Here is a 22,639-nt window from a genome sequence, read left to right as displayed (position 1 = left end):
GAATTAGTGAAACAGAGACTGCAGAAATGTAAAGCAAATACGACTGGAAGCTGAAAAGAATTGTGAATGTGTGTGCAACAGGCTGTGGGAGAAGAGGGAAGAGGGATGTGAAGATAAAAAAAAAATTACAAAAAAAGGGTCAGAGGCGTGGAAAATGATGGAAGGGTCACGAAAGAGGATGGCAGAGGTGTGGGAGGGGTGGCAGAGGTGTGGGAGGGGTGGAAGAGGTGTGGAAGGGGTGGTGAGGTGTGGAAGAGATGGCTGAGGTGTGGAAGTGTGAAAGGGGTGGCTGAGGTGTGGAAGGGTTGGCAGAGGTGTGGAAGGGTTGGCAGAGGTGCGGAAGGGTTGGCAGAGGTACGGAAGGGGTGGCATAGGTGCGGAAGGGTTGGCAGAGATGCGGAACGGATGGCAGAGATGCGGAAAGGGTGGCTGAGATGCGGAAGGGATGGCAATGGTGTGGGAGGGAATGGTAGAGGTGCGGAAGGGGATGATAGAGGTGTAGGTGGGAGTGGCAGAGGTGTCGATAGAGACTGAGGTACACACGTGGTGAAAGAGGTGTACATGGGATGAGAGGGGTGTAGTTTATAAGGAATGGGAGAGGTGTAGAAGAGATGAGCTACGTGTTGCAGAATTCTGTCCCTCACTGTACAGGTACCGGTATGTGGTAATAAAAGGCGGTAAAGAGACGTGCGTCTATGTTAAACGGGGTTTACATGAGGGAGTGTATCAACAGGCGCAATGTCTGTTCTACGCAGCCTGGATATGTGTACTGGGAAAGTGAATACAAGGTTAGGTAGTTAAGGAATAGTAAGTGGGAGCGGGCGAAACACGGGGAGGAAGTACTGTAAAGCGTACCAGTGATGGGACCGTAAATGAAGGAAGTAGAGAAGTGAGAGCACAAGGAATGATGCATAATATGAGTCGTAACATGGCTGCAAAAATAACCGAGGTGACAAAAAGTAGCCTATAACTCTTCGACATTAACTTGGCAGTGATTTTCTTTTTTTTTTCTCTTTTTTTTTATTTCAGTGCTGGTAGTGCAGTGGTAGAATGTCAATACTTCGGCTATACATGCTTTCCATAGCACTACTTCGTGACTAGCACCGTAGTCTAGTGTAAATCTCTTCTTACAGTTCACCGTTCCAAATGCAGATGGCAATTGTAGATCAAGTTCGAGTCGATGGTCTGAGTTGCCTAAAGGGACGCAAAAGCAATGGGAGGTCTCGTGGCAAGATTATTCCGGTAAATGAAGACGGACGTGTGGAAGTGAATGCAAATGAAAACAGACATGCACGAGTGAATATTAGTGCAGAATGACGTCCACGATCGATTCGGTACTGTAACTGGTGGCGGAGAAGGAAGCCCTCCCTTGGTGGCACATACAACCACGGGGAAGGGGGATTCACTGTCCGGTTAAATAAACATCCCTCACCTCCCGCCCTATTCCCCAAAAGGAGGATGGTGGACTGCCGGAGAAAAGCAAATTTAGCCTGCAGTCCACTGGGTTCACGTTACATATGAACCTGGATCTACGATAACTACTATTACTGCTACTACTACTATTACTGCTACTACTACTATTACTGCTACTACTACTATTACTGCTACTACTATATTACTACTACTACAACTATTACTACTACTACTATTACTACTACTATTACCGTTCCTACTGCAGCTGTTACTGAAACTAAACGTCTATTGTCCAACTTAGTACAGCTGTCCATCCAATGCCAACCGCGTACAATTTACAAACCGGTCGTCACACATACATACATAGTAACACACATACACGCACCCATACTAACATACACACTTGTAGGGGAACACCAAAGATCGACGTGCTTAACTGGGAAAAAAAAGTCCTTTAGAGACGGTGAAATGACAACATAAGCACCCGGGCAACCACAAACAGAGACAAACACGTGGAGTTTTATTAAGTGAAAACTAAGGAATGAGTGAAGAATACATGCGAATGACTGCAACTGATTAGAAGTGAAAAGGTAATTGGTGAGACAAAGAATGAAAGGATGACTGAGTGGAAGTGGAAGTGAGAAAAAAAGATTGACAGGATGATGAAAGAGAAGAAGTGATTAGACACACAGAACATGGGAGCGCCAGACCACAAAGAGAAAGTATGAAAGAAAAAAAACAAGCGTGATACGTGAATCGAGTATTGAGAGAGAGAGAGAGAGAGAGAGAGAGAAATAGTGATCCAAATATTCAGAAAAAAATAAAAAGAAAGCAGTCTGACTAAACCCACAGCTCTGCCACTAGCTCATCACCGGCGAGGGGGGCAAGGTGGTAAGGGAAGAGTGGTGGAGATGGGGAAAAGGTGGAGAGGAGGGACGAGGTGGAGAGGGGACCTAGGTGGAGAGGGGGACGAGGTGGAGAGGGACGAGGTGGAGAGGGGGACGAGGCGAAGAGGGGGACGAGGTGAAGAGAGGGACGAGGTGAAGAGGGGGACGAGGTGGATAGGAGTGTGAGGCTGCCACTCCAGGGCTGGGAGCTCCTCAGGACGGCATGCTAAATGAGACAGATAGGCTAATCCTGCCAGCACTGGGATCTGCGACCGGGGGAAGAAGGCCAGGGTGAACAACAGGGAGGAGAGAAGAGGGAGACAGGGGATAAAGGGAAGGAAGGGAGGAAAGAAGATACAAAGGAAAGAATGAGTGAAAGAAATAACGGGAAGGAAAGAAAGAAGGAAAGAAGAAAGAGAGGAAGGAAGATAGGAAGGAAGGATGGAAGGTTGGAAGGAAGGTCGGCAGCAAGGATGAATGTAAGTCTGAAGGAATAAAAATAAGGTATAAAAATAAACAAATAAATAAATATAAGTAAAAGAAAAAAAAGAAAAAGAGGAAAGGAAGGAAGGAAAGAGGGACGGAGGAAGGGAGGGAAGAATAAAAGAGCGGGAGGGAGAAAGGGACAGCAGGTAGAAAGACCAGCTGCAAAGGGGGTAGGGAGAAGAGAAAGACAGGATATTTGGAGGGGAGGAAGGATGGAAGGGGACAGCAGGGCTTGGTAAACAACAGGAAGTGACAGCTATAAGGGAGGGAGGGAATGAGTATATGGGAATGAATTACAGGGCAGATAGATAGATAGACAGACAGATACAGATTGATAGAGAAGTGGATGGATGATGGATGGACAGCTGGATCGAGGAATGAAAAGATGGAAGGAAGGCAGGAAGAGGAGGAGAGAAGGACAGAGTAAACAGGGGCAGGAGAGAGAAGGATCAGCTGTAAGGAGAGGTGGGATTAAGGGAAGGAGGGATAGAAGAAAAAGGACATCATGGGCCAAGGTGGAACATATGACGAGACAGACGAACGAACCGGAAAAACAGGTACGTAGGGATGGATGGACGGAAGGGAGGGAAACGTAGAGACAGATGGAAGGGAAGGACGGATAAACAAGAACCATAATGACCAGAAATAAAGGAAAAAATTATAAAAGGAAAACTAAAATGATAAAACAGGATATTCCCGCGTAAATATTGGGCAAAAAATGTAATAACGGAGGAGGACTGGAAGAGCTCCAAGGAAAAGGAAGAGAACCTAAAAAGAATATATAAATCTGGAATGGGTACCTTTTCGGCGAGGGACAGAAGATTGATGGATGGTTGAGAATTTCATGAAAAGAGTGACTGGAGCGCGATACACGAGGAAAAATAATTCTGGTAAGGATGTCAGGAAAGACAGACAGACTGACGAGAGAAAGACAGAAGGTGGAAAGTGAAGAAAAAACTATACAAAGAAAAATGGAACAGGGAAGAAGTCTGGATAGAAATGGAATACATGAGACTGAGAGGAGATAGAAGGAAAGAGCAGAAAAAAAGAGAGAGACGTGGAAACGAAAGTAATGGAGGGGAGAAAGTGAGAGGACGGAAGAATAACAATATAGGGTGATAAGTGACGCAGAAGAATAAAAGAAAGACAAGTGGGAAGAAAATGAGATCCAAGGAAGGAAGCAATGAGGAGGTCAAGGAGAGGGGGTCGAAAAAGAAGTTGTGAAAGAGGGGAGAGGAAGGCTGAGGGAGAGGAGGAGTGGGGAGGGAGGGAGAGCAGGAGCGGGGAGGGAGGGAGAGCAGGAGCGGGGAGGGAGCGAGAGCCAAGAGGAGGAGACGGGAGGGAGAGGAGGAGAGGGGAGGGAGGGAGAAAGTGGAGAGATGTGAAGAGATGTGGAGAGGAGGGGAAGGTGGAGGGGACGGAGACAGAAGGTGAAGAGGTGTGGAGAGGAGGGGAGGGAGGAGGGAGGAAGGAGGGAGGGAGGAGGGAGGGAGGAGGGAGGGAGGAGGGAGGAAGGAGGGAGGGAGGAGGGGAGGGAAGAAAGGATGAGAAGGGGGAAGGGATGAGAGAGGAAAAGAGGAGAGGGAAAGGTGAAGGAGAGGAAGTAAGAAGAGGGAAGGGTGAAGTAGAGGAAAGGAGGGATGAAGGATGACAAGGGAAGGGATATGAAAGGTGAAAAGGTTGGGGAGAAGGGTGATCGCGAAGACATGAAGGGGGAGAAGAGGTGTTAGAAGAGAAGGAGAGAAAAGGTGGATAGAAACGAGAAAATAGGAAGGAAAATGAACAAACGAGAAAAAGGCGAAACGAAAAGAGACAGGGAGAGAGGGGAGTAGAGGTAGGAGGAAAGGTCAAGAGGTGCGAGGGGGAAGGCTGGTGAGTGCCTATGTGCCTATACACGGGGCCTGCCAGGGAAGCAATGCAACCCCGGGGGACACTATGAGGGTAAAGAGGGGAAACTCGAAGAGAGGCGCAGAAAAGGGAAAAAGGAAGCCGAGAGAGGAGGGGGGCAAAGGAGAGGGAAGGGAGGGTGGGAGAGAAAGAGAGAGAGAAAGAGAGAAAGAAGGGGAGGAGGAAGGGAGGGAGGAAAGCGGAGGGAAGGAGGAGAAGAGGAAATAAAACGGAAAAGGAGGAGGAGGGAGGAGAGAGGAGAAGAAGGAAGAGAAGGATGTACCGGTAGTGAGGAGAGAAAGCTCTGGAAAGACCTGCGGCGAAAGGTAAGGATTGCAGAGGAAGAAGATAGCCCACTGGAGGGAGTGGAAAGAATGGAAGTGGAGCGAGAAAATGGAGAGAGGAGGGTTGAAGGGTGGTGAGAAGAGAAAGGAGTGGAAAGAGGGCGAAGGAAGGGATAACAGAGAGGGATATAAAGTGTACAGGTAATGACAGAAGAAAATGGAAAAAGAGAAATAAGAGAATGAGATTTTAATGAAAGAAAAGAAAATAAGAAGATTGCGGATATACAGAGAAGGACGGACAAGAAGAAAAATTTAAAAAGGAAGTGAACAGAGACCAGGAAAAAAGATAGTGGGCCAAAAATGGAAATTGGAGAGGGGAGAGAAAAGATACGAGAAAGGGACGTGAGGTAAGGGGAAGAAAGGCAAAATGTACGTAGCGAAAAGTAAGGAAATACGTGTGTGTGTGTGTGTGTGTGTGTGTGTGTGTGTGTGTGTGTGTGTGTGAGAGAGAGAGAGAGAGAGAGAGAGAGAGAAGGAAGAACATGGAGGGCGAAAGATTAGATGGATGGCGACAGGGACTGAAAATGAGACGGATGAGGATGAGACAAAGGAGATAAAAGTAAAGGAAGATGATGATGATGATGATGATGATGATCAGAAGGAGGAGGAGGAGGAAAGCAGAGTTAGTATGAGGTAAAGGAGACAAGAAATACAAAGGAAAAAAAACAAAATGGAAAACTGAAAAACTCTAGACGAGGAAAAAAAAAAAAGAATTAGAGGGAGAATGAGTGAGGAAAAGTGAGAGAGTGAGGAAGGGAGAGGTACAGGGAGAAAAGATAATAGTCGAGATAAGAGAAGGCAGATGCAGATGATGGAAAGGGAGGAGGAGGAGGAAGCTAGGCAGGAGAGAATTGATGAGAAAGGCAAAACAGGGAGGAATAATATATGATACGACGAGGCGTTAGAGGTGATGAGATGAGATGACAGAAGAGAAGAGAAGAGGAGAAGAGACGAGAGAGAGAGAAGAGAAGAGAAGAGAAGAGGAGAGAGAGAGAGAGAGAGAGAGAGAGAGAGAGAGAGAGGATGTGCAGTGTGAGAAGTGTTGCCATAATAAGTATACAGGTGTGTGTGTGTGTGTGTGTGTGTGTGTGTGTGTGTGTGTGTGTGTGTGTGTGTGTGTGTGTGTGTGTGTGTGTGTGTGTGTGTGTGTGTGTGTGTGTAAGCGGGCGCAAGGTGATGCTGAGTGCAGTAAGATGGGTTGAGTGTGTAGTAAAATTCCAGTTTGCAGCAAAGTGTGTATGCAGCATTAAGAATATCACGGCGTGGTGATGGTGAATGTGTAGTGAGGTGTCAGTATGCAGTAGTATGCGCGAATAGAAGTAAGGGAGTAAGGGGGTAGAATACAGAGAGATGCAAGTGTGACTGAAAAGGTTGTGTGCTGTGGTTTGTGGTGATGTTGGTTGGGTGTTTTCTTTAAGGTCACCCGCTGTCATAAGGGTGTGTAAGAAGGTGCTTGAACGTGCAGTAAGGCGTGTGTGTGTGTGTGTGTGTGTGTGTGTGTGTGTGTGTGTGTGTGTGTGTGTGTGTGTGTGTGTGTGTGTGTGTGTGTGTGTGTGTGTGTGTGTGTGTGTGTGTGTGTGTGTGTTCATAGGTGCAGTGTGTAGAGGCAAGTTATGGTGAGAAGTATGCCAGAAGTTAAAAGATTAATAAGAACAGGCGGGCGTAGGGAAAATAAAAGTGGGACACCATGAGAGAGAGAGAGAGAGAGAGAGAGAGAGAGAGAGAGAGAGAGAGAGAGAGAATGGGGAGTGTAAAGTGAAAGTGAGCGTGAGTAATGTGTGGTGGAGTGAGGTGAGGAAGGAGAGGAGGGTTGAGCTGGGAGAGGTGAGGAGGGGAGGAAAGGGGTGGAGGGGGAAGGAGGAAGAGGTGGAAGAGGGAGGGAAGGTTGGTTTTGTACGGAGAGAATGAGGTAGGGAGGGAAGAGGTGGGAGTGATGAACAGGATGGGGAGTAAAGTGATAAAATAGAGGCAAAGGCATGGAGAGAGAGAGAGAGAGAGAGAGAGAGAGAGAGAGGGAGAGGGAGAGGGAGAGGGAGAGGGAGAGAGAGAGAGAGAGAGAGAGAGAGAGAGAGTGGTGGAGTGGCTTGATGTGTGGCGGGGGGATGGAGTGGAGGTGGTGGTGGAGGTAGGTGGTACTGGGGAGGGAGGGAGGCACGTGACAGGGGCCAGGTCGGGGAGATCACATGTGTCACACACACACACACACACACACACACACACACACACACACACACACACACACACACACACACACACACAAAACTACATTCTCTCCAAATTGTACTCCACAAGATCACAAACTATGCCTAACAAAAAAAACACTTCTAAGGCACTTCTCACCCTGGGAAAGGATAGGGTACTCCTTATCATGACTCTTTGATCATTCTGAGGACATAACTAAATTTCAGGTGCACTCGGGGACAATATTTCGCCTCCTCTGCATCTAAGACTCCTATGCTGGCTAATATTCCCAAGCTGAGAGAGGCTTGGTATGTTTCTATGCCCATAGCTGGATGATTCTCGTTGATTTGATGCTGTATGGAGGAAAGCGAAGGACATGCCTCACGTGTGACATAAAGTGGCTCCAGGAGATTTAGTAACTTCCTTTCCTTAATGATTTATCCTTCACATTACATCTCAGCATCCTCAAGTACCGGTATGTTATTGATGAAACCAGCCCAGATATAACGATAAAAATAACATAGAAGAGAATGTTAATGTGTAATAAGCAGAATAAATAGCTTCGGAAGTGGTGCCATGATGTTTACGATGAGACTTGCAGTACGGATCGAAAGCAATGGGATAGTAGGTGAAGTTTTGCCCCGACTGTACACAATCTCCCCTCCATGCCATCCCCTTCCGGTGCAGCTGGAGGTATGGCACCGTTTGTAATATCCAATTATTCGTGGGAACGTTGCTACGTTCCTTCGCCTATACAGCGAGGAATGACTTTTGATTCACAACTCCAGCACCTTTTCGTCAAATTTCGAGACACTCAGGAAATATACTGTATACGTACTGTACACTTTTCCCCCCGTTCATCTAGGAAAAGAGAGATAATAAAAGTGCCTCATATTCGTGAACACACTTTAAAGAAATTTCACTTTAAGAATCAGGAAAGAAGTCAGAAATGATGGTGTGGCGAGGGCTAACAAGCAAATGAAACACGGCACAACTCTCTCATTTCTAAAAATAAACAACCTTCACTACGAACAGCAGCAACTTCATGCACAACACTGCAATTAGTTTTATCTGAGAGGGGAGGAAAAGAGAACTACAACAGCCTCTGCTTCCTAGGTCTATTTTTATCACATTATGTTTTAGTAGTCAAAGTGAACACCAACTGATATAATACCATACTATTCAAGTGGTAAAAAATGTGCAAATGGACAAAAATTAAAATTCGCTCATAAACTCAGCCACATAATTACCTAAGTTCTCGGCTACACTTGAAGAGGTTAGGCTATTGGACAGATGACAGTCATTGTAAATAGGGTGACTGGATAGCAGGTGATGTAGTGGATATACGAAGATGTAAATGAGTATAAGACAGTGATGGTATCGATGGGTAGGAAACATGGTGTTGTGGTAAGGTAGGATAATGTGGCGGTGGTGGTTGTGATGACGGTGGTAGTGGGATGTGTACAGGTGGTAGTTGTAGTCGTGGTGGTGGTGTGCACAGAGCAGTGGTAGTGGTGGTGGTGCGTTGTCTGTGGGTGAGTGGGGAAGGCTGTAGCTGCAGGCAAGGTCTAAATAATCCCACCTTGTATGGGCAAATCTTTTCTTTTTTAATTATTTTTTCTTTTTTTTTCTCTCGATAATTTCCCAAGAATCTTAATTACTGCGCACACCAAAATTAATGATACAATATACCGGTACCTCTAACATTTCTCCAAGATTCTGTATCAATTCCTACTGTTTACAGACGATTTTTCTCGGCCTTGAAAAGATCCTAGAGCTGAAAGGGTTTGAAGGAATCTCCACTACGCCCTACATCCCGAGGAATCATCATCATCATCATCACCACCACCACCACCACCACCACCACATCTGCCTGATGGAGTTAATGCAAGTCTAAACAAGTGGTGTCAGGCACAACAAACCTCGCCCGACAGCAGTTATTTTATTGCTGTTAAATACTGACTCTTTCTGCCGTTTAGTGTCAGTGCACAGTTAAAGTTGAAGGTAATGGAGCAAATGTTTTCAAGTTACACCCTCTGAAAATCCGTGGTCTTGCGTTTGACCTTTCAAGGTCAGTCAATGTCAAAGGTCATGCTGCCAAATGAAAGCCCGTAAGAGACTTCTTATATCTTGGCAACAGTAAATATCTCTTTATCTTCAACGAGTTTCGAGCTATAGTCCCCTGAATATCCGTGACCTTGAGTTTGACTTTCAAGGTTATTCAAGGTTAAAGGTCTTGGTGCCAAATGAAAGCCCATACTACGAGTTCCAGTGTGGTCAGAATAGCAAATATCTCTATCTTCAACCGTTTTCAAGCAATAGCCCTCTGAAAATCCGTGACCTTGATTTTGACCTTCCAAGGTCACTCGATTACCTCCAAAATTAAATAATTTCTTTGGGGACCTGTGCCCACATATCCTTAAAGTTTAATGTAATTTCATTCATCCGTTTTTCGTAGTATTGCTAACAAAGAAACAAACAAACTCGACCAAAAACAATGCCTCGTCGGACTCCGTCTGGTAGAGGTAATGTGAATGGAAATATATAATCCCCACGCAAAGAGCTGAGATAGATTAGAAGTTCAGATTAATGTCATGGAATTTAGGTCAGCAAGTGTTGGGAGCCGCATTTAGCGAGTCAAGACTGTGAAAGCGTGAGGATGGTAATTAAGGAACTCGAGGCACATTTACAGGCTACTGGAGCAAATAAGGGGCATCTTCTAAGTGCAACTGGAGGTTTCCTAACACTTCTTCTTTAGCTATTTACAGTATTCTGAATTTCAAACTTCAGTATCCTCTTGCATATTTATTCTGTATTATACACTTCAATATTCCGTAGAAGGTTATTGATGTAAACTGTGGCGATAATAACGAAACAAACAACATGCAAGAGAACGTTGAAGTGCTATACGTAAAGTAGGCTAAATCAGTAAGTAAGAGATGCTGCTGAGTTTCCTAACCTTTGCCGTCTAGAATACCTACGACACTAAATGCCAGACGAACCTTCGTAACCAAAGGCGGGAGTATCCGGGAAGAAAGTGCTACGATTACAATGCAAGTTGAGGGGGTCTGTTTGATGGTAAGTGATTCACATAACACTTACGGCTCTCTCTCTCTCTCTCTCTCTCTCTCTCTCTCTCTCTCTCAAGCAACCCCAGGATTTCCAAGGGTTGAATAGCGAGTGAATGGGGTGTGATCAGTTTCGATATGCTCTCTGATTGCAGTTCTAATTCTGTGTTTTCCTTTTTTCATGGTTACGGAGCCTACCTACCATTTATAATAGTGAGAAACAGGGTTAATATGATGATGATGACGATAATGATGAGAATGATGATGGTGGTGATTACTATGCAAATTACGGGAAAATAAACAAAATTAAGGAGTAAAGTACGTAATTTTAAGGTGACAGGCTGGGATTGGAGTTGTGGCTGGAAGGTATGGCTAGACCAAACAACATTGTCATGCTTAGCCTAACTTGTGTGTGTGTGTGTGTGTGTGTGTGTGTGTGTGTGTGTGTGTGTGTGTGTGTGTGTGTGTGTGTGTGTGTGTGTGTGTGTGTGTGTGTGTGTGTGTGTGTGTGTGTGTGTGTGTGTGTGTGTGTGTGTGTGTGTGTGTGTGTGTGTGTGTGTGTGTGTGTGTGTGTGTGTGTGTGTGTGTGTGTGTGTGTGTGTGTGTGTGTGTGTGTGTGTGTGTGTGTGTGTGTGTGTGTGTGTGTGTGTGTGTGTGTGTGTGTGTGTGTGTGTGTGTGTGTGTGTGTGTGTGTGTGTGTGTGTGTGTGTGTGTGTGTGTGTGTGTGTGTGTGTGTGTGTGTGTGTGTGTGTGTGTGTGTGTGTGTGTGTGTGTGTGTGTGTGTGTGTGTGTGTGTGTGTGTGTGTGTGTGTGTGTGTGTGTGTGTGTGTGTGTGTGTGTGTGTGTGTGTGTGTGTGTGTTTGTGTGTGTGTGTGTGTGTGTGTGTGTGTGTGTGTGTGTGTGTGTGTGTGTGTGTGTGTGTGTGTGTGTGTGTGTGTGTGTGTGTGTGTGTGTGTGTGTGTGTGTGTGTGTGTGTGTGTGTGTGTGCTCACATCAAACATGGGAATGTAATAAAAGCAGCAGCCCTCAATCCTAAAATAGAACTACTACTTCCCAATAAAATAATGCAGTACTGAACTCGTTATTATACAGTTGATGCATTGCCCAAGAAAGGCCTACACATTGCAGTCTATCCTCTATGAACATTTCAAGTCATCAGATGGCTACTTGGTAAAATATATATATATATATATATATATATATATATATATATATATATATATATATATATATATATATATATTAGACTAAACAACAAAACCTAAAAAACAGGAATGTGAGTATGCAAACAGCCTAATGATTGGCTACTTTTTCTTCCTTACCCGGTCCTACTTGAGCATGCACGAGAAAATCGAGTGAGCAATGTACCGGTACCCCAGATCAGCCACCGCCAGCATCAGTCAATAAATTTTATATGGGTCATTTAGACTGAAGGCAAGCCTGTGTCCAGGCTAAAGGCATCCAAATTAGCCGCTTCTAATGATTCTCCAGTACTTGCTACTGTTTGAGCATGCAAACAAAAGTCAAGAGATGAGTGTGTACCTCAGCTCAGCCCACATCAATATCAATCAATAATTCAGAAAGCCATTCCGCTGGAAGGCAATCTTGTGTTCGGGCTAATAGGATTAAATTTAGCCGCGTATTTTCCTTCTTTAATACTTGAACATTAAAAGAATAGTCAAGAGACGAGTCGACCTCAGCCCAGCCCAAATCATTATCAGAATTAACCTTTTTCTTTTCTCCCCCTTCTCTGATACTTGATGATGCGAACAAAGGTCAAGAGACGGGTTTACTTCAGCTCAGACCAAATCATAATCATCAATCAATTAGTCAGTCCGAGCCATTCAGTCTAAGACAATCAATGGGCAAACCAGTGTACCCCCAGCAGTCACGATTAATATCAATCACAATAAGGCTTCATTATCTGCCCACACAATGCCGCCGCCTGCGCCCACGTTGGGACGGATCAATACGAGAAGAACGAACTAATTTAGGCCATGAGTCTTGGGTACACGTGTGTTTATTCCCCAACGTCTACGCCCCCTCCTATCTGTCCCCAGCCTCTAGTCAGACACTGCTGGTATTTCCCTTTTAACCTCTTCAACCTGAGGACATCTTTTCATTTAATTATTTTTTTTTATTTTCTGCAACCACCAGCCAGTTTTATTTACTTTAATGCCCTGAATTCAGTAACGTAATTTAACTTTATTCATGTATCCGCCTGACATACCTATTCAACTTATGAAGAACCTCAAGCTACAAAGGATTTAATGAGCTATAACATCTTACCCACTGAATTCAGTTAAGTCTCTCTTAAGTTGAATAAAATTATCTGAATTTCAGTGAAACAAAAATACGTCATCGAATTGCAGGGGTTAATAGCCCTTGAAAGGGATGGGTCTATGAAAGTTATACAAAAATCTCCAGTTCGAAAAATGTCATCTAAGCTAAAAAGTTTGACATACCGGTAACAAGGATAAAAAAATAAAATCCACCAGACTGAAATTTAATACTTTAAACTCGGCGACTTTTTTTTTTTTCTAAGCTTGCTACCTACGGGCGATTGTATTATTAAGAAAGATCTCTTTAATGACAGAATTTACGAGTGTTGTACCTAACTCCTCCAGGTCGAAATCTATCCTCTAGGTTGAATAAAATCGTACGGTTGTAGCAAGAATATATAAAATACGTAATCAGTCTGAAAGGATTAGCCATTTTTTTTTCCGCTGTCACCATTATCATCTTGTGTAAACATGATGCAAAATTTTAAGAGCACTCCCACTTACCATGAATAATGAATAGCACTATAAGCATATGTCAAATGTCAGTATTACAGTACGGTATCTAATTAACCCGTTGTTACAAGGGAAAGCTAATGCACACATACTCTTCCTTGTCGAATCCATGGCTATCAGTTGCCTTTTAGCTACGTGACATCAAGTCAGTACTAACGTAAACAAGATGCCGTGTTTTCGCTAGCAAAAAGGTCATGATACCAGTACCTTGACTATGATCATAATTCACGCTGACTATCGGGCTTATGCCCGTTTTCGCTACCACCGAAGCCCATAGACCTAATGAAATTCAATCTTCATCACAATTACGGGTAGATAATGTTGCTCAAGAGGTACAGTGACTGACCTTGCCTAACTAAGCATACCCAGCGTATCGGCCTCCCAAATAAAGCGTTGCCTCCCGTGAAGTAAAAAGTTCAGTGGACAGTGATCTGCTGTACGAGTAGCTAAGTAGTATGGACAGCAGGCTTAACACGAAACAAGGTGACGAAGTGAAACATGAAAGCACATGATCAGCTGCTTCTGGCGGCGCTAAATATTCAAGATCGTTGTAAAAAAATTGGCTGAAATGGATTGCGACAATTCTCGCCAAAATGCGACTAATTTTTCCCCCCACTGCAGAGCTGTTGGTACGTTCTCCTACTTTGCATCACGTAGCACACCCAGTCTGTGCCTGGGATGGGTTAACATAAACCTATCACCCATCTTACTGCAAGACAGGCTCAACTCTGTCCCCAAATTGTCACAAATCTCTTCAGCCAGGTGAATATTGTTAGTTAGTTCGATAAAACAGATTGATGCCTGTCAACTGCACAAGGGTCATAAGGACCCATGACCACCATGGGTATAAGATCTGATTAGGGGAGGCTTTGCGACCTCCACCTCCCTGTGAGTGAATCTTGAGTTAGGGTAACATTACTATGCTACCATATCTATATACCGATTATATGCAAATCTTCTATAGTATAAGGATGTGAACTACGGTAGATATCATGTCATGAGTCACGCACTGATGCTGAACTATCTGGAAATCTACCTGACAAGACTGGACGTTATCAGGTATTATGTACCACATAAACGTGACCTCAAAACTTAACACCAGAAAAACCTTGCGTTTCATCCACCTGCATCCCTCGTCACTTACATATATAACTTACAGAATTTATATTACAACGTAAAATGAAGGCAGATCACAGCACTGGGAGACAAGTAATGACGAACTAATGATTGAAGATACGCGCAGTTAGCCTCTCCCACCCATCGAAAGTAGAGGGCACTTGCGTTCCAACCAGTCTCAAATAGATTTCATAGGAAGTTTGTTCCCCACATTCACTAGTAAGGAAACTGCTTGCACGAACCATATATTGTTAACTTGTACAGTCAGTGTCATATTACTATAAAGTACTTATTAAACACTGGACGTCTACTGTTCTTGAAGGGAAGAGGATTTGAGAGTTCGTCAGTATTTTGGCGCAATACCTGATTTAGCCTACAGAGGAAATGTATACTTATTAGCTACCATTATCATCTTCATCTTATTAAATATATTTCTAACAAATTCAATGGGTGAGACTAATCTAGAAACAGCAAATAGCAAAAGTATATCTATCAACAGAGTGCTTAGTGAAATGGGTTATACAAACATTCGTTCATTAATAGGATATACAAATACTCGCTCACTATTCAAGTCTAAAACAGCTAGCTTTATCTCGCAGGCTTATTGATCTACGCATGAAAATGTACTTCAAAATAGCTGTGCGATTGAAACAGTTCCATCGACAGGTAGATTCAGGAAGAGGTTCAGTCCTTGACATGTGTGTCTCTATAAATAATTCATCCACCCACTTCTGTTCGTTATTTCGTTGCTTCCTCAACTTCCACTAGTCGCTCACTCTCACACTGATTTAACATATCCACGCATCTTCTTGATATGCATCTCCGCCCAAGGTACTGAAGAATTACCCTAGTCGCTCACATTGCTTATTCCTTTTCGGAACCATTTCATACCCATACAAGCACAAGCACACATTTCTATCTTTTAATCAGTAGGCTTTCTTACCACATCTTTCAAGAATCTATACAATACAAGTTACATTCATTAACAGTCCACATTCTACTGTTCCTCCTTTAGGTATGTGATCGATGCTCATGCCATTCTAAAGTCTCACGCCCATACGTTACTGTGGCTTATCAGTACCGTACACCTGATTTCATGCAGTTTCTTTGCCCACACCTATTCCGTATCAAGACCTCACAGCACCTGCCATATGAATTCCTTGGGGCACTACCGATGTCTCTCATTACTATAACTCCATGTAGGTACTTAAATTTTTCTACCAGTATTCTCTCTCTCTCTCTCTCTCTCTCTCACAACAACCACCACGTTACTCTCACCTAAACTTAGCCCGCATTACTGAACCAATGTAGGCCGGCAAAGACTCAATCGCCATTAGCAAGCAACACATCATCGTCTACAAATTCCAAGGCGTATCACTCACCATCAGTATCACCGTCTCTGCAGCTCTTCGTGTGGGCCCTGTAGTGATTCATAACGATTATATACAGCTACTAGACAGGCACTTAGGCATCGCCCTTGTTTCACTCCAGTGCTGTAGCCCAACCAATTATTTAAAACATCTTCCTCCTTTAACGCGCGCGCGCGCGCGCACGCACACACACACACACACACACACACACACACACACACACACACACACACACACACACACACACACACACACACACACTAAAATACAGCCGGGGGATTGAAGCGTCCTTGAAAGCTCACCTATTTAACCCTAAATTTAATGAAAACCACTCGATACATCACCTGCACGTAAGATGTTGATTTTTGGCTTAGACACAGATTGTACTACGGTAAGTCAAAATCATTTAGTCATATAAAAGCTTAACAACACAAAATCAACCTTCAAACAGTGACGGGATTTCAGATTCAGTTTTGTCAGTTCTATAGGGCTATCTCTATGCCAGTCAGACACAAGGGCAAAATAAATGGCTTAACAGCGATAAGTGTTTAGGGCATCATCTTGCACTCCTTTCTCCGTAGGTAAGAGAACATTGGTACCCTAAATGCAGGAGGGATAAGGCTGTATTACATCTGGTAAGCAGTTAAAGCAAAAGTACCCTGTGATTAATTGATGACAAAACCTATCTTAACCCATATGATCTGGCAACGTACTTTCATTCTGTTCTTACCATTTACAGACGATTATATTAAGTTATGGAGAGACCTTTCGAACACGAGAGGTTTGAGTACATAAAGCCTTCATTAATCCTTTCATTGCCAGGACACAATCCGAAGTTCAGCACAGTGTTTGGTAGTAGCTACAATAAAATATAACAAGACTGCCAATATTCACAAGGGAATGCAAGATGTACTCCACACAGGTACAGTACACTGATACAATTCTGTGTAAATTGCCATGATGATCAGTGAATACAGAGAAAAACAGGCTATCAAACTTTGCTTGCTTTACTATATGGTTTAACGTTTGACCCCATTAATCCATTTAAAAGATTAAATAAAATGAAATAAATAAATAAATAAATAAATGGCGTCAGCTGCTACTGGCTCAAAGAATAATCGTGCCAAGTTTGAAGCGAACTGGTGAAGCAGTAAAGGACTGGCGCCAAGGGGAAAAAGCGGTTTGATGAAAGTAATAACGAATACAGTCACTTAACACTTTGGCGTGGAGACCCTAACAGACGCCCCGTATCGAAGAAATCAAGCAGCACCTTACTTCACTTTTCTATTCTTTTTAAGTCACTCTACTATCCAGTTTCAAAGGCCTAGATTCCTTATATCAACACGCCTGATCTGGATAACCTTGCATTCTACGTCGATACGTCGCAACTTGAACAAAAAGTATTCTTGCAATTAGTTTCTTGTGTATTGCCCCTCCTCCAGTCTCCATTCGCCCTGCTCCGACTCTCCTTATAAGGCACCGATGCTTAGTATTCATTCATTTCTTTAATATATTTGTTGAGCAGTACCTTTCAGTAGCTAAAGAATGTAGTGTACATTCTTAGGAAGAGCTCGATAAAAGTTTCAAGCCATTCTATTATATTTTCTCGAATTTTTAAGGTACTGATTGATGTGCACTTGTTCTTATTATAATTACTTCAAATATTACTCATGGTTTTGCGAATCATTGCTGCTTAAGATTAGCATAACGATACATGACGACTTGGCTAAGCATCAAGATAGGCTCATTTTCTCAGTACTCAAGGCCACATTTTTTCATTTTACCCCACTTGCCGAAGCTGCGCAGTCTGTATTAATACGTTTAAATGTGGGTTGCATACTGTGATGTTGAATTAAATATCATGGAGAGTCACAACTAAATTTAAAATAAGTATATCCACATTGATTGTTAAAAGCTTAGGATGTGGAGGATTGCTAAGCAACTCGTGACTGGCACTGGCTACTGATCATGGTGTTACCGAGGAAGGGAAAGGCATATACCGGAATGTATACGTCCCACTGAAACGGGGGGGAGGGGGGTCCAAACAGCTGAATAAAATCACCTAACTTTGAAAAAATAGCAATAATGATAATAATGTTGGAAAAGGCTCTCAGCGACGTACGTACGTACGTACGTAAGTACGTGTGTGTGTGTGTGTGTGTGTGTGTGTGTGTGTGTGTGTGTGTGTGTGTGTGATAAACGATTTGAGAATAAGGCCACTAACCACCAAGGATAAGCACCCCCCTCCCCCTCTCCTACCCTCCCCACGCACCTTGCAACTTCCACTTCCACTCCCCCTTCTCCCCCCAACTACCCGCGTGACCAGTTTCAACATTCAAGGAACTGGTTTGATACACCCGCCCCATGAGAGGGTTGGGCAGGACTGCAGAGGCATATGAAGGTGTGTCTCGTTTTCAAGATAATTAAAAAGCTAGCATCGGCAGCAAACAGGACCTTCATAGTTATCATTTAATATTACATCACAGGAGAACGAGCTGAAAGGTAACGGTGTACTACAATTGCTACTTTGATCTCTACACTACAGCCGTGATCCGTCATAACACAAATACCACTGAAATACAATTATGAAAGGTACAATGCACCAGTGGAAGGGACATAATTCACTGCATATGATTTATGTGGTATTTATTATGCAGTTAAGCACTTCAAAGAACCACTCTGTACATAACAATGTCTGAGTCGTGGTCATGCTACAAATTATCCAGAGGGGAAATGTATTTGATTTTAATGAAATCCAGTGTAAAAGATATCATGGTGAATTCCACAGCAAAAGATGTCATAAGGTTACTAATGCAGTATATACCCTCCACTGGTGATACTCCGTAACCGGATATGATAAAGGATCGAGACTTGAGGTGAATGCCCGGTAATCGAGACATCAGCTAAAACAACTATAAAGCCTACCATACACAAAATATTACATCTTATACACCAATATAACCTAGATCTGAGGGACGAGGGTACCTTATGTTATTCCCTTGGAGTAAGTTATCCTCACATCACGGTACAAGCAATCCGAGACGTGTTTCACACTTCTGCGTGTAGTTGGTACAGATACTATAAAATGAAGGGACGCTTACAAATAATAATAATAATAATAACAGGCTTTATAAATGCGTAGCGACAGAATGGTAGCCTACTTCTCAGTGTTCTGTGATTTACTCTGCACCCTTACGAGCAGTAAATGAAAAAAAGTTTATAACCTGGGCTTACTGCATACATATACCAGTACTATAATGTCATAACTTTTCCTGCATCGTGTCGATTATGTCTGACGGAGCCGTTTACCAGGCAGCGAATATTACAGCAAAAGTTACCTGTGTATAATGTAATCTATGACTCTGATGGTAAACGCAGCAAACACAGACCACACACATTACGTCCTAAATTTAATCAGTTCATGACTTACATGCGAAAGTGTGGAAATAAAAAAAAAAAATAAAAAAAAAATAAAAAAAAGCACCGAAGAATTATCACAGCGAAAATCTCCAAGAGCAGAGTGTATTGATATGGTTGTATTAGTACCGCTATCCGTTTTATAAGCTGCCATATTTAACTCTTAACAATATATAACAGTTTGATTCCTTTGACCCATTTATTCCATTGACATCTCTAAGCATTTTTTTTTACGAAGATGATAATTTTAAAGTCGTAGGGTTACAAACTGTCTCCATTATATTCTCCGCAGCCTGATTTCTTAGACTAAATCAGATAGTCGAGAGGTAGGCAGAGTTAAGTACCTAATACGTCCTAGGAATGGAGGGGTTAACTCTAGTGCCGTCAGCAACTAAGCTCATGGAGATTTATATGCTTCGATTTCCTCTGGTACCGATGCATTCATCAAGGTAACCCAGCAACAGTTATTATAAGCTACTCAGTTACTCTTATGTATATTTTATTTTTAAAGAGAGAGAGAGAGAGAGAGAGAGAGAGAGAGAGAGAGAGAGAGAGAGAGAGAGAGAGAGAGAGAGAGAGAGAGACAGAGAGAGAGAGAGAGAGAGAGAGAGAGACAGAGAGAGAGAGAGAGAGACAGAGAGAGAAAATCCGTGGACTGATTATGTTAACCACTTCAATCTCAAGACTTATTTTTTGGATATTTTATACTCCTTCAGACGATTTTATACAACCTAGAGAAAAATCTCTTGTGTTGAAGGGATTTAATTAAAAACATTTAATGCTTACAGTTCGAAAAGTCTCTCCAAGGCTAAAAATAAGCGTCTAAAGGCAGCAAGACTAGAATAAAAGTATGTCATTATAGTGAGGTGGTAAGAGCCCTGCACTATACTCCTTTCACTCTAACTTGGCCAAAAATTTACATCTCTCCGTCTTGAATGCTGGGCTGTAAGGAGGGATTAATAACTGAATATGATACAAGCCACGAGGAAATACTATGCAAAGGATGTTGAGCCGTAGCATTGTTTTTTCCTGTCACTGAGATACGTGAAATAAGCTGTAAAAAGGCCGAAAATCTGGAGCAGGTTAAAACGAAAAGAGTATAGCAAAGCCTAGGACGAAAATTTGGGCCAAGTTAAGGTGAAAAGACTACCGTATAGCAAACCCAATTACGCTCAGCTACACCAACACTGCATCAAAAACCAGCCACTCCCTCTCCTCGTCACGCCATCGCTCACACGTCACCTTGCAAAGTAATTACATGAAATGTGAGTGGGTTCAGTGGGTTAGTAGTAGTAGTAGTAGTAGTAGTAGTAGTAGTAGTATAGTAGTAGTAGTAGTAGTAGTACAGTAGTAGTAGTAGTAGTAGTAGTAGTACAGTAGTAGTAGTACAGTAGTAGTAGTAGTAGCAGTAGTATAGTAGTAGTAGCAGTAGTATAGTAGTAGTAGCAGTAGTATAGTAGTAGTAGCAGTAGTATAGTAGTAGTAGCAGTAGTATAGTAGTAGTAGCAGTAGTAGTAGTAGTAGTTGTATTAGCAGTAGTAGTACCATTATTATTATATACTCACTCCGACAGGGAAAGCACATTTTCATCCGTTTCTTTCCGATAAGGAGAGTATGTTTACACCCCTGTTAGCTTCTTTGTTAGTTTGTTTGTTAGCAGGATTACTCAAAAACTAAAAGAGAGATTTAGCCAAATTTGGTGGGTAGACAGCCCGTGTCCCAGAAAACAATCAATTAACTTTTGGGACCGATCCGGATAGTATTACAGATTCTGGACCCGGAAATCATTTCTTGTGAAACCCATATCAGTGATGAGAAAACCTTACCCATTATGAAAAGTGGTTTGGAAATTACGTTGCTCTTGTAGGAGATGCTCACCACTGAGTGGCCCTCTAGTTATTATTTATTATTATTATTATTATTATTATTATTATCGGTGGTAGCAGTAGCAGTAGTACGGTAGTGGCAGTATAATAATAATAATAATAACTATAATAATAATAAAAATAACTATAATAATAATAATAATAAATACCAGTAATAATAATAACAGAACAACAACAAACTACATTTACATTTTCCAGAGACTGAGTCACTGTCACAAAGAAAAATATTCTGGATAACGTAGGAAGTTATTTTTCATGTGGTTGAGTCACAGGAATTTTGTTGTGGTTATGATCAGACGAATGAATACTATCGTGGCAAGCTTCTCCCAGCTAAATAAGGTTAACAGGGTCGGCAGTTAATTCATTTCCTTTTCTCTGCAAGCAATACAGTAAAGTAGCATCATGTACAAGGCGACCCATCGGGCTGTTCGTAACGGTACGGTCTGGTGCTCATGTGGGGCTGAGTCGCCACACACCACTCACACGTACAGAAACACTTACACACACAACCACCAACACAGCTGCGCCACACACATCTGCTACCACCTTCCCAGGCTTACTTTCCCTTGTAAACAACAGAAATAATGTGACCACCATACAGTCGGACTGAGAAGTTTCCAGGTGATGGTCACTGGCTGTATTCCTCAGAATCGCTTTTCCATGTAGTATTACTGACATGGCCATATTTTCCAAACAGGTTTTTGGAATGTAACACACATATCCTTGATCTAAGGCTAGGTAACTGCATATAAGGACTAATTACGCCACAACTGATATTTTTACCACTTACAAAAAGTACCAATATTGCAAAAAATTGTGACACCTATTGGCACATAGCTGGCTGGCAGTGTGTGTATGTGTCAGCAATGTGGGTAAGGAGGTGGGTGTGTGAGGTGGATGAAGGGCGTGGAGGGCGGCAGGTGTAGCCAGAGTGCGGTGGTGGTCACAAGACTGGCGTAGGAGAGACCTGGGGCAACAACATGAACCCAACGTTATATCTTACTGGCTGCTGTGAGGGTCGGTAGAGGTGGCCGTGCTCAGGTTGGCGGCTGCACTGGGTCTAAAGTAGCTCATAAGAGTGTGTGCAGAAGAAAACAGCTGCACCACCACGCACACACCACTACTGAGAGCAAACTGTCTGATGTCTCGAGCGTAACACCCTTCCCCCACCACCTCTCAAGCTCCACTGACTGCGGCTGAGGTTGCCAGGATTCACCAGTTAGCTCACCCCCCTCCTCCACACTACTCCATGATCTCCCCCTCAACTACATCCTCTGCTCCCTCCAACACTACCCCCTCCTCTGCTGCATCCCTCGGTCCTCGTCCCTCTCCCACCCTTCCCCAATCATCAACCCCCAGTCACATCCCCTGGTCTTTCCCAACCCATCACCTTACCCTTCCTCCCTTTCCTTATCTCCCCGTTTTCCCCCCTTCATCCCTTGTCCCCCAACCCCTCCCCCTTTTTCCCCCCTAACTGTTCCCCTGGTCCCTCCCTACCCCATCTCTCCCGCCATCATCACCCCCTACGGAGCCAAATGCCAGGTCTTGCCAGCAGATTTGACTTCTTTTAAATATCGGTCAGTCCCACCAAAAATAGCTCCAGCAGTTACACAGCCTCAACGTAAGCCTCAAGAAATGTAACCTCATCTTAAGTATATTTAGTGGTGAGAGATGCACAACATCCGCAGTGCACCAGGCCTCGGAATCTACGCTTTTCGGCAACACCCCACGACGTACCACGAATTCTTGACTGGAGTGTACTAAAGCCTCTTCTGGCCTGCATTCATTC

The 22,639-nt window shown here is 43.3% G+C and overlaps 1 protein-coding gene across 1 annotated transcript in view; it reads right to left on the bottom strand.

Moving 5' to 3' along the window:
* Positions 1-22,009, bottom strand: part of LOC145409371 (phosphatidylcholine:ceramide cholinephosphotransferase 2-like) — a 70,183-nt gene extending 48,174 nt beyond the window's left edge. Inside the window, exon 1 of the mRNA XM_080279843.1 lies at positions 21,854-22,009. Within this exon, the coding sequence (XP_080135969.1) occupies positions 21,854-21,924 (71 nt within the window). The 5' untranslated portion in view covers positions 21,925-22,009. The remainder of the gene's footprint in view (positions 1-21,853) is intronic.
* Positions 22,010-22,639: the final 630 nt, after the last annotated feature.

The sequence above is a fragment of the Coenobita brevimanus genome, chromosome 80, assembly GCF_032717465.1.
Source record: "Coenobita brevimanus isolate Jiangsu-jjx chromosome 80, ASM3271746v2, whole genome shotgun sequence".
Taxonomy (NCBI): domain Eukaryota; kingdom Metazoa; phylum Arthropoda; class Malacostraca; order Decapoda; family Coenobitidae; genus Coenobita; species Coenobita brevimanus.
Note: the sequence above shows the minus strand (reverse complement) of the source record. Positions and strands in the feature narration are given on the sequence as shown.